The sequence below is a fragment of the Eretmochelys imbricata genome, chromosome 3 (assembly GCF_965152235.1).
Source record: "Eretmochelys imbricata isolate rEreImb1 chromosome 3, rEreImb1.hap1, whole genome shotgun sequence".
NCBI classification, from domain to species: Eukaryota; Metazoa; Chordata; order Testudines; family Cheloniidae; genus Eretmochelys; species Eretmochelys imbricata.
Window position 1 is genome coordinate 174,383,911 of NC_135574.1, and position 18,175 is coordinate 174,402,085.

Below are 18,175 nucleotides of genomic sequence, written 5' to 3' on the forward strand. Positions count from 1 at the left end.
AGACTCCCAAACTTCTCTGAAATAGCCCAGACAACTCTTCAGTTGTTTAAGGAATTATCTCCTGAAACAGATTCTCTTTTTATGTATTTATATTTGAGAAGGAGTATCTGATCATCTAATTAAACACCATACCTTGATAAATACATACATGGGGAGTTAAAGATTACCTAAGGACCTTGTTTTACCATTTCATTACTTTTGAGTGCTTAGCCACATGACCTTAACATTGTACTAACAATTTTTGGCAACATTTTGTTATACTTTGTTGCAGAGAGGATTTTTTGGTATACACATAAAACAGGTGCAGGATTTCCTTTGCTCTCATTGCTACCCAATTCTATTACCAGAAGTTTGTACAGGTGATAAAACTGACTATACTGATGGAGATAGTAACGCATTTGGACAGCAGACATCAGGTTCCCTCTCTCTCTTGTTAAGGCTGATTAGTAGATTTCTTATCCACAAATAGCTCATCACAGCAGATATTTTTGACTGCATGCTACTTACGAATGACTAATAAAATGATTTTGTGATATTCAGTGAGAAGTCCTATAAATACTACAGAACCACATTCTACAATTCGTCATGAAACTAAAAACATCCAGAAGACGTATTCAAAAAACAGCCTGTGAATAAATAGCATGTTTTTTAACCCACACACATATTCCGTTACTTGTGGGGGCAGAGAGGGAAACAAAGCTTAACACTGGAATGGAGCTAAAGGACCTCTAGATAGCTCTTGAAAGATAATTTGAACCTAATTAATCTCTACTCCGCGAAGTGTTTTTTTCTGGAATATTTAATGAAGAATGAATTAATGTCTAAAATACTTTAAGTTGTTATGAAAACAGCATCTTCTTACTCAACAGGTCTTCTCTGAGCGCATCTGCTTACCCTAGGGAATAAGGTAAAAATATCTGCACTCCTGTTAGGCCTACATAACAAATAACAGCTGTGGGAGAGTGAGCTGGGTTCTATTTGGGCACACTCATCATCAACAGAATTGTTAAAGTTCAACTGAGGAATCTTCATTACCAGTGACAATGACTGATCCAAAAAGAACACAGCTGGTTTTCTAGACCCCAAGTCAAAAAGACAGCAGTATAATCTGTTTTCCTGAGAATTTAGCTAATTATACATGGAAGGTGGAAGTCACCCACAAGAACAGCTATTTAATGCATGATAACTCTGGCCTTATGTGGGATTTGAGAATTTCATCCTGAGAGGAGGGTTTCACTATGAGGGTGGTGAAACACTGGAATGCGTTACCTAGGGAGGTGGTAGAATCTCCTTCCTTAGAGGTTTTTAAGGTCAGGCTTGACAAAGCCCTGGCTGGGATGATTTAACTGGGAATTGGTCCTGCTTCGAGCAGGGGGTTGGACTAGATGACCTTCTGGGGTCCCTTCCAACCCTGATATTCTATGATTCTATGAAAAAAATAAAATCCACCGTCCGCTCAAGCCAAGTGATTCTGTTTTTACAGAGTAACTTCAGTGCAAATCCATCCTCCCCCTCAGTGATCAGTGTGGTCCTGCTGCATAAGAGGGGGTTAGATACAGAGTCGGGAGTACTGCAGGGGGCAATTCTGGACAGGCTAAACCAGCCATTTTCTAGAATTTGGCCCAACCACAATGGCAGTTTTAGCGGTGGGTGCTCATCCCAGTGAGTTTCAATATCATCTTCAGTTTCCAGTCTCCAGCCCTTCTGATTTACACCACATTAGTGGTTATAGAATCTTCAAAGAGGCCTATCACCCTCTAATTCCCCTTTTCCTCTCAATGGCATGTTATCTTTGAAGACTGCCTCAGGAGAACAAATTAAAGGTTAGTGTATTAACTACTAATTTAACAGGTAGGAAATAGCATTGTTTTGTGGAGAGGGCACTTTCCGCTCTCTGGATATTTGGGTTCTAGGTTTGGTTTTGCCACAAGTGTTCAGATGTTCTCTCCATAAGTAATTGGAAGGCACTCAGACACTACAGTGATGAGAAGCAAGTGAATAGGTAAGTAATATGGATATAGGGCACTGACATCTCTCTTCAAATCCTAGGAGGCAAAAGAATAAGAAAAAAAGCTTTGGGATTTGCAGTGACCTACCTCAGAATAACACTACAGTAGAACCCCTATTAAAATGATTGGGGACTGAGGAGTTTGTAAAATCAACATCTCAACATTACTAGATATGTTATATCTATATTATAGTAGATATGTTGCATTAATTGCAGTTTGGTGCACTGCTTTGTTCTCTTCTTGTCCTTCAAACCACAGCAAAGCAATATCCAGTGCCCTGAAGGCATCAGAATGAGATAAGATGTCAACTTGTTTTTCTTACTTTCACTTTTGTTATGTGCTTTTTTTTCATTTGTTTTCTGTAAGGAAAAATGGTTCATATAACTGTTCACTCGTAAGACTGATGTTCATAAAATTAAGGTTCTACTGTATATTATATGACAGTCTCCTTTGTATATGTTAGCAAGGTGACAAGAAGTTGAAGCAGCATCTAAAATCTGTCCCCAAAGATATACAGTATTTAAAGCACCGATTTAAAGTACTGGGTAAGAAATGAGATGTATCCTTATTTGAACTGCTGATGAATTTCGATGTACAAGTGTGACTGTATATGAAAGAAATGATAATGGGGAAAAAAGCTTTTGTAATAGTATCATCAAAGAGGACTGCCTCCAATTTACACAAATCAATTATATGGGATGAAGCAAGGTAGCACAGAGAATACTGACTGGGCTGCAAATCACAGAAGCAGACCTGGTGCACTGTATACATTAGAATCCCTACCTCAGAGCAGTCCAAAAAGACCTACGCCTGGGTCTAATGCAGTAAGCTATATGGTATTTCATTTGTACATGAGACGAATGAGGAGCTAAGATCAACCTGTTTAGAATTTGTGGTACCAGGGAGTGTATTTATTCTCATCCTCCTGTTCAAACCAGCTCAAGACTGAAGATGGCTGGCCAACGATGGCCTAATGTTCAGTAACATTAGAAAACTCTTCTGGTGATCCAGTGGGAAAGTGTAGAATCTAGCATAGATTTTCATGCATCAAAATCCACTGGAATTGTCTCCTATGGAATGTTTTTGTGTGAGAGAAAATAATTTGGCCCTTAATTAGAAAAACGTAAGAAAGACCACATATTGACTTGAGTCGAATGTTCAATTTCTGAGGTCATTATTCCTCTTAGCACTGGAAGACTGACAAAAATATCTAAATTTACATTTTAAACTGTCATTCCTGTAGCAGCACAAAATGTCACACTGACAGTGACTCACTCATGCTGTTGCTGAATTCTATTGTAGATGCAGCTTTTTAAGACAGTTACAGATATTTTCTCTCCACACTGTAGACCAGTGATCCCCAAACTTTTTACCTCACGCCCTCTCTTACCTGTCTACCCCCTGCCCCCCAGGACCAGCGACATAGTTCTGGGAGGGGAGGATGCGGACAGGGCTAAGGGGGCTGAGGCTGGAGCCACAGGTGAGAGCAGGGGCGGAGCTGAGGCTGGTAGCCGGGACCCAGGGCGCAGGGCCAGCAGCTGGGATAGGGGCCAGAAGCGTATCTGGGTGGCGCTCTCTCCCCACCCTATGTGGGGGCTGGCCTGGGGCATGCCCCACAGTTTGGGAATCTCTGCTGTAGACAATACCACACTGGGAAACAATTTTGGTCTGTAGCATATGTAAGAACTAAAATGGATTTTTAAACTGTGATCAAGAATCATAACAGCTCGGAAAAGCCCAAGGACCTTACCATTAAGAAACACTATACTAAGAGAGCAAACCACTTTTAAACACTGACACACTTTCTGTGGTGTATAATTTAAATTTCATACCATAGTATGTTACCCTTTTTATGACAGGTTTCAGAGTAACAGCCGTGTTAGTCTGTATTCGCAAAAAGAAAAGGAGGACTTGTGGCACCTCAGAGACTAACCAATTTATTTGAGCATGAGCTTTCGTGAGCTACAGCTCACTTCATCGGATGCAAGTGAGCTGTAGCTCACGAAAGCTCATGCTCAAATAAATTGGTTAGTCTCTAAGGTGCCACAAGTACTCCTTTTCTTTTTACCCTTTTTATGTATTCAGACATTAGCAAGGTCTTTCTTCCTGTCTGTGCACTATTTCACATTAACTAAATTTTACACATCAAGATGAGGATTTCCAAGGATCCTTCACAATGGGAATTGGGTACCTAACACCCTTTGGATCCTTGGAAAAACCCAGCCCAGATATTTTGTGTATGCAAGCAAGATAAACAAATAAGGTCAGGAGAATTTTGCAAAGCAGATAGCTGGGCTCCAGCTGACACTGAAGGGAAGGAAGCTGGGAAGGGAAGGAACCAAGACCTAGAAATAGCGAAGCACTGGAGAAAACATTACTGTAACTAGGACTTATAGCACATCTTTCACCACAGATTCTCAGAGCATTTGGCAAACGTTAAACAAGCCTCACAACAGACAAGTTATCTTAAGAAAATAACATGTCTGAAGTTATACAGAGACTCAATAAGAAACGGAAATAGAACCTGAGTCCGGGCTCCCAATTCTCTGCTTTAACCACTAGCCTATATAAACAGCACACAGTCAGTTGTTAGGACATCTGTGATGAGAATTATGGGGAAACAGATCATATTTAGGTTTGGGGGTAAGTAATATTTAAGAAACAATATCAATAAATGACAGTCCTGAAAGTATACAGAATGCATTCCAAAGTATCAAATTATATAGTGACTTTGGAGTAGTTACACTTCCTTTATTTTAAAGAGGGTATTTTTCATTAGAAATAAGAATGTTCTTTCATATTTTTGGCACAAGATTTTTAATGAATGAAGATAGACTATTTTAGACAGTATAATCAATACATACAACTATAATATAAGAAAAGCCATAATGGGTCAGATCAACAGTCCATCTAAACCTATATAGTGTCTTTTGATAGTGGCTGGTGCCAGATGTTTCAGAGCTTCAAAATACACTAATATTTTATCCTAAATGTTCTTCTACCACATGTCCCTGTACAAAGGGCATATTGTAAAAATTTCAAAATGCATTACAAAGTAAACCTTCAAATATTTTAGAATTTGAGGTGCTTAAAGAATGCTGCCAGAATTCTCAAGATATATCCAAAAACATCCTCCTTCTCCTCCTCAGAATAATAAGAAGTCTGCAGTAGGTGGAAATACAGAATGAGATCTAGCTGTTCACAAATTTAAACTCATCTAATAAGTTAAACATTTGTTTAAAACTATTTTCTTAATGTAACAAGATATGTGAGGTGCATTTTAGTATGAAGCTGCTTATAGAAAAATATGATTTCAGTAAGAATATATATATATATATATACACACACACACACAGACCTTTCATTGACACACCACCTACAGAATTCATTCTTCACCCCGTCAGGAACGTTGACCTTCACTGTCAGGATCTTCAGATTTTCCCCTCGGTTAATGGCCAGAATCTGAGTGCAAACATAAATGGCAAAGACAGATGACTCACAAAATACCCAAAAGATAAACTTATCAAGTCAACATTTGTATACACATTTGCTTGACATTCTGGAGTAAGTCATGCTGCTTATATAGTAAAACAGTTCACAAAATATTGGTTTGTCTAGATAACATCCAAAATTTAACTTCGATAAAATCACGCCATAGCAGAATACAGTATATTGTTTCACCAGAGTAAAAAATCCCAATTTCATTTTGAGAATCCAGTTTCCCTTTTATTTTATATATATATATTATATATTACACACACACACGTACATGTATGTATACATATATTTTACACACACACACACACACACACAATATATTTAAAAAAAAAAAACTAACAGGAAATTAGCCAGCTGTTAATTCACTGATTGATCCACTGAGGTGTTGCCCTTGTACAACCTCAGTTCAAACTTTCACTAAACAAAATGGAAAGTGATTCAAATCAAAACAGGAGACTACAGAAGAGACAGAGCTACATTTATGCTCCTGGTTTCCCTATTTGTACTGACAGCAACCCAAATTAAAATCAGTCCGTTTGTAGCAGAATGTGTGACAAGAAAGGTAATCAGTTTGATTTCTAAAAGTTGAACTTTTCATTACTCACCCCTAGGAAACCTTAAAACATTTTGGACCTCATTTTCAAATTAACATTAATATACCAGCCTTTAAATCACTGCACATATTGAAGACACAATCATCTGTGCTCACAAGAGAAAGAATCTGTGCACAAAAGCAGCACTTACACTAATGAACTAGCAAGTCTGGAAAGAAAAAATCTATTTCAATTCTATTTCAATACACATTCTGCGTTTTTTATGGGCATCTGTGACTAACATGCAAATCTGGGATCACAATTCAAGAGGTAATTACTGGAAGTTTGTCCCTATGAACCTAGGATAAATCCCATTTAAGTCAATGGGAGTCCTTCTGTTTGCATCAAGCCCTATACTGATATCTTTTAGACAACACAACCTCAGAATAAGAAATTTAATAAATGTAAAGCATGCAATTTGCAAGCAACTGCATAGAAGAGAACACTGGTTTTTATGCTTCAGTTTTATTTCCTTTTTTTCTACTAAGTTAAACTCCACCACCACATACTCCTTAAACATTAGAAATGTAGATTCCATTAAAAAAAGCTGTCAAAAGTTGATATTCCTGTATTGCTGCACATGTTGCTGTGTATTACAGGCCATAAACACTGTCACAACAGAGCATTCTGTGTCAATCATGAACTTTAATTCAATCACTAGCTAACTCAGACATGTCACATATGTTAAATACGATGGTTTAAAATGACTCCAGGACATAGTACCAATTTATATTCCTCAGCTTTACTGTGCTTGTGACATACCAGGCCTGACATATAATTGAACAAAAAAAGCTAATAATAAAAATTGCATGTGAAGTATTATAGCATCGGGTACCTTGACTGCCAAAGCAAACGTTTTCATGCAGAAATTAGAAAGACACATTTTTAACAAATCAAATACTTTCATGTTTATCCCAATTTTATTTATTTATATATATATATATAAAAAGACAAAGTTAATGTCAAGCCAAAGTGAAATCAAAATGATGTTCAGGATAAACAACATACTGTATCTGATATAGAATTATAGTGCCACCATTCACAACATTATAATAAAAGGGTCAGTGTTTTAATTAAAACACTTTATTTACAAGGGCTTATAACTAGGCAGTAAAAATGCTCTGAATTGGAACTTAGCAAAAAAAGAGTTCTCTCTCACTAGCAAATGTTTTTACCAACTTTATAATTTAACACTCAATTTAGTCTGTTCTAAATGATGAGCGTCTGCAGAAAAAAAATACAAATTGAAAAGGGCCTCAATTAAATATGGCGAACAGTTAATCAATTTCCCCACGTAATGCAATGAATGTATTCAATTTTGGCGGCAGATTCCACAAACAGCTACAATGGACATAAACTACATTTTTCTCCACCCTAAATCATGTCTGTATTAACAGACTGGAATGGATCCAATGGATAGGAGTTACACTATCATAGACTAGTGATGGGGGAAAAAAACTTCTAATAACAAAACAGGAGCAGGGATTTAATCCAGTGACACAAGGATACACCAGACTCAGTTCTAGCTATTGAACACATAACATCTTGTGTATTATTTCACAGAACTTTCTGATCACATATTTATCAGAGAGCCTTAAAATAAGCAGCAGCAGTCTTGAATTAATATATTCCATTTACATCTTTCAGTAACTTTAAATATCTCTTTTGAATCACACTTTTAAAAATGGTACTGAAGCTATTATGCCTAAACCATGGTATTTTACATATCGGTCTCCCCCTCCCCCCCCACACCCAATTATGTCTTCCTGCCACATGGTATAGAAAAGAAGAACCAAAGAGACTAATGCATAAGCACTATTATGTTTACAGCAAGTCAGACAATGTCAAGATGTTGTGGTGGAGGTTCAGTCTATTATTTATATTGTGGCAGTGACTAAAATATGCTAAGTGCTGTAATATATAAGTCCCCTACCTGAACAGCTGGCATCCTAAAAGGGCAGGACATGTTAACCTCTTTCCTCTTAGGGTATGTCTACTCGGCAACTAGACACCCGCGGCTGGCATCTAGTTGTTGTGTAGACATACCCTTAGAGAAAAAAAGGTACGTAACTACTATCTTTAATGTACAGCAAAATCTTCTAGACAGGAGGCACCCTCAAGAAAGGTAAAGATATACATACAATGAAGATGACATTGTTTAGTTATTTATCAAGACCTATATTTTAATTTATTTGTTTTATTCAGCAACCAGGAATTATCTTTTTTCTCCATCCAGTTCAGTTCATATCCTTCCTTTGATGCAATTAAAGTTTTCACTAGTACAGTAAAAGCTTTTTTATCCAGCATGTTGGGGCAAGGGGGGGGGGGGGAGGAGGAGTGCCAGTAAGTGAAAAATTCCAGTTAACTAAGAGGGAGAGAGTTTGGGCGCAGGGCTGAGGATTGGGGCGCAGGAAGGGGCGTGGAGCGCTTGCTCTGGGACGGAGTTTGGGTGCAGGAGGAGGCTTGGGACAGGGGCGTGGGAATGGAGTGCCAGATCTGGGTGGCACTCACCTCAGGCAGCTCCCCACAAGCAGCAACCTGTCCCTGCTGCTCCCAGGCAGAAGCTTGGCTAAGTGGCTCTGCGCACTGCCTCTGCCCACAGGCACCACCCCCACAGCTCCCATTGGCTGTGATTCCTGGCCAATGGGACCTGTGGAGCCAGCAGTCAGGGCAGAGCAGGGGCAGCATGCAGAGCTGCCTAGCAGCGCCTCCAACTAGGAGCAGCAGGGATAGGTCGCTGCTTGCGGGGAGCTACCCGAAGTGAGCACCACCCAGATCTGGCACTCCCTCCCACGCCCCAACCTCCAGCCCTGAACCCCCTCCCGCACTCCAAACCCCTCATGGACATTCCTCCACCTAGGAGCAGCAGGACCATGTTGCCACTTCCGGGAAGCCACACAGAGCCAGGTCCATGCCAACTGGACTCTAAATCAGACTTTCAATGAAGATCAGAAATGCCGGTTTATAGAGCTTTCTGGCTGGTAAAGTACCAGATAACACAGCTTTTACTGTACAGTGTTACTCACACTACAAATCTAGAACAAGAACAACTTACTGTGTACTTTTATATACATGATTTTATTAGATACATGATTCTGAATGGCAAACAGATACAAAATGAATTTTTGTCAAAGAATAAACAACTTATTCTATTACATGACAAATAGCATGTGAATGTAATTCAAGATCTTGTAACCTATGTGAACACAGAGCAGAATTAAGGTTGTTCACAGAACTTTATCTATGAGTATTGCCTAACTTGAGTGCTTAGCATTCTCAGTGTAATTTTTATGTAGGGAATCTTTTTTTTTTTTTTTTTTTTTAAATTTCACAGATTCTTCCTAAAGTTTCCAAGTTCCCCACATCATCATTTACAGACAAGCTTCTTAAAAAACAATGGACTGAAAAAGAGGATTTCTTCTAATGAGTTTATCTATCCCCTCTTCAGTGCACATTATATATGGCCTCCTTAATATGGAAGATCACAACATTCTTTACTGAAAGTCATAATAGGTACAGGAGAAAAGACATTCTTTAAAGAGGAAGTGACTCTCACTGATTTGGAGGGAAGGAGTGCACCACAAGTGAAAGTGCGACCACATAGCTTTCAGGGTTGCAAGGATTAGGTGGAAATAAATTCAGGGTGGGGAATGACCAAGATTTTCAGAAACTGAGGGCCAAGTTGAAAGAGAAATAAAATACTAGGTGAAAAAACAAAAAACAAAGATTTTTTTTTTCCTAGCAAACAAGGTTAGAAAGAGAAAGGTGTTTTGAAATTAGGAAGAGAGTATGACAAGAGAGAAGGTATTTTGTATTTTTAAAAACAGAAGATCTAGGTTGTAAACTCCATAGGTCACAGACTTGTCACTTAATTATGTTTGTACAGTGCCTAGCACAATGGGACCTAACCCCGGCTGGGCCCTTAGGCACTGCCACAATGCAAACAACACAGACTTTTCAGGAAGTATGACAAAGATTCAGTAGAGCAGAGTTGGCGAGAAGGCAACAAAAGTAAGGTCCAGTGAGGACATAAGCGAATGATGAATCAAAGGAAGTTGGTCATGGATTCACTGGAGATGGGGACTGAAGAAAAGTTTATAGGCTGATCAAGATAGAAAAAGGCTCCTAGTTTTGCAAAAGCAATAGAGGCACACTCCTTTGTTGTTGTTGTTGGTTTTTGTTGTTTAATCTTCAAAAAGGAGAGAGAAACAGAATCCTGGACAATTTCCCAAGAGATCCTTCTACTTTTCAAGAGGAACACAACATAAAATGTGCATTTTAAAAAACCCTTAGATTACTGAAGCTGCAAGAATTCTTTAAAAGTTTAAATTTACTTTTTCACCATTTATTTTTCTCTCTTCACTCAGTTTGGAAGATGAAAGTAAACTAGTCAGTCACTTTTAAAAAAAAAAATTAGGCAATTAAGTGTTCTGGTTCTCAGGCCCTAGCACGATTTTCACATTTACAACATTATAGAAGAATATTTTAAAAACCATTCATATAAATCTCAATTTCACTTTTTTAAAGTAAATTTGGAGCCTGTGTTTTTGTAGAGAAAAGCTTGCAAATGTGGCTCAAAAAGCAGAAGGGAAATAAGAAGCACTCAAATGTATTTAATTACTTGAGTTTCAGGATTTTAATGGGGTTTTCAAGCCAATCTCATGATTCTGGGGGGCCTGACTCATGAGTCTAACATAATACTGCTCTCAGAAAAAGACTCCAGACACTGAGAAAGTAATAGTTAGCACCTATGCATTTTGAAATCACATACTGTGCAAACAAAACACACACTTTAGTGTGTTCTTTGTCCCCCTCTATGCGGAGTCACCAGAGGGCATCAGTTTCTAACCCTTCCCAGCTACAGGACCTGGTTCTTTAACTTAAACTGTAGAGGCTCATGCTTTCAGCTCTGGAGGTCCTTTCCGGGTTCAATCTCATGCCATGACCGAGATGGAGTCATCACACAAACACGCATTGATCATTTTAGTGTTCTATGAAACTGTGATGGAGACTATAGAACACTTGTGGCATTTAAAATAAGATTAAGACAAAGCGCTAGAAAACGTGTTAGGGAAATAATCCTGAAGTGGGGCTAGTCGAAAAAAGGTAACAGGGTTTTTCTCTCTCTAATTTGCATGATTTCAATGTGATGAAATGTGGATAGATGTTGATTTATTCCTAATAACTCAGTGAGCCATGTTAGGACACATTGTGTGATCTTATATCTTTATTACGCATTCTAACAGCAATCTATTTCTGCCTCCACTTCAGTAATGGAGAAACTGATCAGTTTGCAATGGTTGAAGTTTTCTTTTTTCAAATGAAAAACAATCTCCGATAGGGATCTACAAACTGGTCACACCACAGTATTTTATGATAGAATATGAATGATTTACAAGAAATACCATAAAAATGATAGTCTAGGCTTGAGCTAATTGAGCTCTTCAGACTTCATTAATGTAAACCTCTGCAGACCAATTACTGTAAAAATATGATAAAATGCTATAAACATTGACACTTAATAAAAAGAGCATAGCAGGGACCTCTTACACATTTACACCAAGGGTTTGGATATTAAAACTATTAGTAATAATTTCATCCTTTCCCCAATACCCAGATTGCTAGAAATAATGTAATCTTTGTATTATTACAAGTGAACTAATTTCAAACCTCAGTACCTCTCTGGCAAGTATTCAGCATGACAAATCCACTTTAAAACACACAGGAGAATTCAAACCAAAAGTCAAAATCAACTTTAGCAGGCAAAACCTCACATGGCTTTTTAAAATGGCAACAGGACAAGCCCATGAAGACAGTGTGACTGAAATAAAGAAATGTTATACAAGAGCAGAAGCAGAAACAGCCATCTACAAATCTAGACACTTCTTGTGGATTAACGAAGGTTCTTCGTTTAAATAATACAACAGTGGCCAGAAGGTACACATGTTGCCTGTCACCCCATCAGGGCAGAATTCTCTACACTTAGAATATTCAGAGCAATACCTGAAGTGCGCATCTCTCTTTCTGAGATTAAGAATTTGGAGCAGCATATGTACTGATGGGCGTGTAAGACATTGCACATCAATGGAGAAAGCTCCGCTCCAGTGCCGAAATTGCTTTCTTTCCATATTCCCTTTTGAAGTCCTACAGCTCTATAGTTATCATTCAAGACTATCAGAGAGACCTCACAGATCAGAAGACTGATCACCTGCCAAACAAGAAAAATATCACCTATGTCTTCAGTATGTTATATGCTGAATGTTTCCCTTAACCTTGTTATTTGAAGCATTCAGCACAAGTGAAGTTGCTGAATACTTTTTTTTTTTTAAGTACTATATTTGCAGGTCACCTTTAACTACAATTATCTAACCTTTTCTTGCTGCTTTGCACCAATTTCAACTGACAGGTGTAATGCTGAGCAGCTCAGAGCACTCTTTGCCCATGTGGATGAGCCACTCAGTGTTGCAGCAAACAACAGAAGAAGACATGACCAAAGAACTACCAAGAAAAAAGTGTGTTTAATTCTATTTCACAGTTTTATAAATCCAGCTAGAGCTCTTAGTGAAAAACTAGTAAAGTAACCTATATTCTTTCTTATCCTTGTCAGGATAAACTACTTAACCTTCCCCCTTTTCCTCCAAATGCTTGGTACCTGCTTACTGAAAAAACAGAGCATGTGCCATATTATCCTTCAGCAAATGGATCTCACTGGTATTGAGCACTCTCCTGCCAACTCTTTAAATACATTTGCTTTAATTAGACACTTCAATTAGACAAACACTCCTGAGTATTCAATTCCCACTTAATTTTTTAACATGTGGTTTAACCTTCCAAGTTACTTTTCCAAGAAACGAGAGTCTTTCATTACCTGAGGTGACTGAACAGTGAAATAAAAAAAATGGGTAAACTCAATTTTTAAAGGAAATACATATGGTAGCATATTTTTCTAGGAGATGCATACATGCTGTCAGTTACCATTATAAAGAAAATCAATAGCATATTTATAATGCGTACCTGGTGATGCTGAATGTTCTTAATATTGCAAGAAAAATTCTGGTACAGTTGGAATTTGTTAACATCTTTCTCATTTACATTTTTTGATGACACTTTTGCCAAGGCTGACTGGATACATATGTACCTTTGCTGACATCTAAATACAAAGAAGAGTAAGTTAATTGGGCGATATGACATGAAGCCTTTAATAGTGTAACTGGAGTTTGTGTTAAAACACAAAATCCTAAAGAAATAAATAGCTGATACTATTGTTTTCAATTGCATTTTATGTCATAATCATCATATGGAGAATTGCATAATATGTCTTAGGAACGAGAATGAAATAATAAGACATAGTTAATATACGGCCAGCAAAACAATTTCAAGGAGAGCTCAGAAAAGCTGAGCCTTATCCTTCTCAAGAGTGATCCAAGTGGGGAGCCCAAAGGCTCCTTTTACATTGCAGTTTGGTGGGTTTTCACTAGCCAAGAGATGACAGTATTGTGGATGAGAAGCAAGTTTTAATTCTTATGAAACTGGCTGGTCCCAAAGGTTTTTTAAGCCTGGAGACTAGCCATTTTTGAAGGTTTAGGAAGGCTCCCCACTTTAGGAATAGCTATTTTGGAACAGCTCCTCATGTGAACATACTATCTAAAATATGCCGGAAGAGAGTGTTTACATCAAGGTGTTATATCCAGTAGCTAAATAACACTGGAGTAGCTATTCCGGAATGGCTATGCTGGATAATTTCCCCAAGTAGGCAAGCCCTTAGGCACTTGGGAGCCTAAGTCTCACTGAAAGTCAATTAGGTGCTTTTGAAAATGTTACCCTTAGTCTTTAACGATTTCTATCCAGACTCCAGTTTTAAAATGGTATTTAAAAACCAGTTTATGAAAGTTATAACCTGTCCACGTTTGGTGCAACCAAACGAAACTGTTTTTTATAATATTTTTTAAAATGTCATTCCAATTTACCATGCAAAAAACGATCCTGTTAACACTGTGTGTTAAATTATAATTCCTCTTTTCAACATAGACCACTCCCTTAAACAACTGTTTGTTTTAAAACAGTCCTAAATCAATTATTCATTCTAACCTCACTGCACATAATGTTATTATAAAGTTCAAATACAAAAGGAAAAAGCTTTCAGGTATGTTTATTTCTCCTGTCATTTCATACAGATAGAGTTCAGAGGTTGAAGAACGCTGCAAGGATATAAACTGTTTCGCAAATGCCTACATTTCACTTTGTATGCAGTATTGTTATAGCCAGGTTGGTCCCAGTATATTAGAGAGGAGGTCCAATAAAAGATATTACCTCACCCACCTCGTCTCTCTAAATTTCACTTTAGTATTTAACCAAACTCAGTAATCACTTGCTTCTTTGCATACCCTGCTCCAGTGGGATTTATGGCTTTATAATAGTAGATGGAATATGTGCTAGACAGCTAAATTTTAGGATACCCTTTAAAAAAAGAAAATGTTCCATGGCAACAATTCTTAATTTGTAGTTTAGACTGATACAACAGAACAGTGTTTCTCAAAATATGAGTGTGTAGGACATCAGTGTTCCATTAAGAATTTTCTGTTATCTGCAGAACTACATATTTTGAGAACAAAGTAGTAAAAGAACGGGGTGGTTAGCCCACAAGAGCATCTCTCTCACGCAAAGCAGCCTTCAAAATGAAATGTTAAAGATCCGCCACACTGCTGCATTCCATCCTCTCATTTATAAAGGACAGGTTGCTATTTGTCTGTCTTTTGTGGTTTATAATTAGGGCCCTATCAAATTCACGGTCCATTTTGGTCAATTTCACAGCCATAGCATTTTAAAAATCATAAATTTCATTATTTCAGATATTTAAATCTGAAATTTCATGGTGTTGTAACTGTAGGGGTCCTGATCCAAAAAGGGGCTGTGAGGGGAGGATGGTCGCAAGGTTGGCGGGGGGTCACAGTATTGCCACTTTGCTGCCTTCAGAGCTGGGCCCTCAGCCCACAGCTGCCACTTTCCAGATACCCAGCTCTGAAGGCAGCAGCACAGAAGTAAGGGTGGCATGGTATGGTATTGTCACCTTTACCTCTGAACTGGTGCTGACGGGGCGCTGCCTTCAGAGCTGGGTGCCTGGCCAGCAGCTGCTGCTCTCCAGCCACCCAACCCTGAAGGCAGCACAGAATTAAGGATGGCAATATTGTGACCCCCTACAATAACTTTGTGACCCCCCCAACCCCCTTTTGGGTCAGGACCCCCAGTTTGAGAAATGCTGGTCTCCCCGGTGAAATCTGTAGAGTATAGGATAAAAGTACACAAAAGATCAGATTTTACCGGGGAGACCAGATTTCACGGTCTAAGACATGTTTTTCATGGCAGTGAATTTGATATGGCCCCATCTATATCATCAGCCAGTCAGATCCTACCCAATTCACAATGAGGTATACTGCTAAAAAAAATTACTTTTTCTGGATAAATTGCTCCATATTGATAACAGTTGCACTAAATCTGTTTTCTATTCCAACCAGAATGCAAGAGAGTAATAACAACACAGCAAGAGTAACTGTCACTCTACTGCATCGATATTCATCAGATAAAGCAATTAAATCTAAGTCAGCATTTGGTATAACAAAAATAAATTCATTCTACTCAAATGTAGTCAAAGATCAACGTCTCCTGCTTTGAAAATAAATCTCTCTGCTTTGCTTTGGCATTTATATTAAAGCAGGAGACTATTATCTTCACACTGTTTTAATTATACTGATACTATGCTTTAAGAATTAAACCATAGAAAATTCGCCATTAACCTTTATAGGCTGCCTCAAGCCCTGGCCTAAGTGAGCGCAACTGAAGTAAAAGGGGTTGCACCTGATTACACTAGGTCTCAGGTTGGCCCTGAGGGCCTAATCTGTATGCATACTACTTACTGGCAAGCACTTGAAAAGCTGCAATGTGAGGAAGCTGCAAGGGATGGAAAATTTTCTTTCCAATTTTCAATCCCCCTAAAACTGAGAGGGAGAACAATTCACGGGGCTATCATGACTGAAGCTGGTGAGAGACATTCTAAATCCAGGCTTTGGGAGATTAAATATCCTGTCCTGATCACAACAGATTTCTTCTATTCTGGTCCTGAATAAATTTGCCAGGCACAGGACTAAGGACTGTGTGTATGCAGAGAGAGGGATAAGCCAACAATACTTCTTTCCCAGCATTTGCGTGGGGCAAATTCTCTGGCCAAACACAAAGAGACAGAATTTGGCCATATAACCTGCAAAATAAGTGACTGACCATGAAACTTTGAAACTTACAGTACCCTGATGAAATCCAGTGTATCCTTATCTTTAGCAAACATGTCAGCAAGGATGTGTTGTACTCCAGCCTCTACTTCCTGAATGGTTGTAAGTCCTTAAATGAAAACATACTGTTAATTATTATAAAGAATCTAAAAACCCGAACATAACTAAGTAATCACATCAGTAATAAAACATATCCCTAAATACATACAAGCGGAAAGGAAATAAATACAAGATACTAGAACAATCTAGACTGTTGCAGTAAAAAAAACAAATTGATGGAATTAGCAAATATCATCTGGCCATCACTTCCAAAACATCTAAAATTAATATCAGATTATTAACTATGTTACTGTAAAAAAAGGCAATGTTAACTGAGAGAAGGATATCAAACATCAATACCTTATTCTAAAAGTACTTGCTTGGGCTTCACATTTATTATACATTAGAAATAATAAAAATAATAAAGTTAGATATTTGTATACAGATTAAGAGAGTTCACGCAAGATAAGTAAGCAAAAGAGAGGATCACACGCTTCCACTACCTACCATGTCACTTTTTTAAAGCATACTACGTTGTTGCAATCCTGAGTACCTTTCCACAAAATGCTACAAACTTCAGTATTACATGGGGAGCACATTGCAATCCCTGTATTAAGGCTGCCTGATCTTCCCGATGCTTTTTTGTTCTGTTTTTAATTATTTCAACCATTTTGATCAGTACAGATGTAAGTCTTAGAGGGTCTGTTATTCCAAGGATTATTCCTATAGCCTTTTTTTTTTAAATATAGGTACAAAAATGTTTGCTACACCCCAATTGTGTGGAACACTGGCTGTTTTTAATGAGAGATTGCAATATTTTTGTTAGTAGCTCAGCCATTTCAGCTTCTTCAGAACTCTTAGACGTACCTTCTGACCTGGTGACTAATTTGCTTTGTAAATTATCAGTTTGCTCCTCAGCCTCTTTTTCTGACACCACAGACTCAAAGTACCTCCTCTTTATTACCAGAAAGGAGCACGTCCAGGTTAGAAATCCCCTGAACAATCTCAGAGGTGAAGAGGGACGTAAAGAAATTTCACATCTCAGCAATGTCTTTACCTTCCTTAATTGCTCCTTTTAATCCCTGATAATCCAGCAGACCCACCAATTGTTTTGCAGGTTTCCTGCTTCTGATACACTTCATGAATTCTAGACTCACCTCTTAAACCAATAGTGTCCCTCACAACTCTGCAAGGCTTCATGTCCCACCGAGAGCAATCAAGCCAAGCAAAAACTCGTATCTTCAATACTGCACACTCAAGTTTAACACCATTTAGCTGCACTACTTCTCAAAAGAATCTGCCAAATCTACGTGCCTAAGTCTGCTGATTGTAAAACAGACTATTTACATATATGTAAATCACTGTTCCAGAGTGTTACACCCTCCAGTGATTGGTCCACAAAGGTAACAGCCTAATCCTGCAACCAAGTTTATTACAGTTAATCCTTTACTTCAAATACTAGAAGTCTGTGCTGCAGTGCTGAAATTTTAGAATTTAAGCTCTGCTGCTGGTGCATGGGATGAGGCACCACAGTTACACATTACAGAATTTGTTCTTGCCTTTTTTTCTTTTTAAAATAAAAAGTAGAGAGAGTTACACAGAAAAAAGCTTCAACGAACGTTAAGGTCAAGCACTCCAAATTAGGAAATACCAGAACTAAGGCTGCCAAAGCAACCTTAATTCTATGCACTCATGCATATGCACCATGACCTAGCCTCTAATAATATGATCGAATGCTACCTCCTCCTATAGAATT

General features: G+C 38.2%; 1 protein-coding gene across 6 annotated transcripts in view; it reads right to left on the bottom strand.

The window, feature by feature from the left end:
• The window catches only part of SRBD1 (S1 RNA binding domain 1), a 229,834-nt gene that overhangs the window by 170,007 nt on the left and 41,652 nt on the right, over positions 1-18,175 (bottom strand). For all 6 annotated transcript variants that reach the window (XM_077813865.1, XM_077813859.1, XM_077813861.1 and 3 more), the window contains 3 exons: positions 16,393-16,489; positions 13,115-13,250; positions 5,368-5,471 (listed from right to left, as the gene is read on the bottom strand). In XM_077813865.1, the coding sequence (XP_077669991.1) occupies positions 5,368-5,471; positions 13,115-13,250; positions 16,393-16,489 (337 nt within the window). The remainder of the gene's footprint in view (positions 1-5,367; positions 5,472-13,114; positions 13,251-16,392; positions 16,490-18,175) is intronic.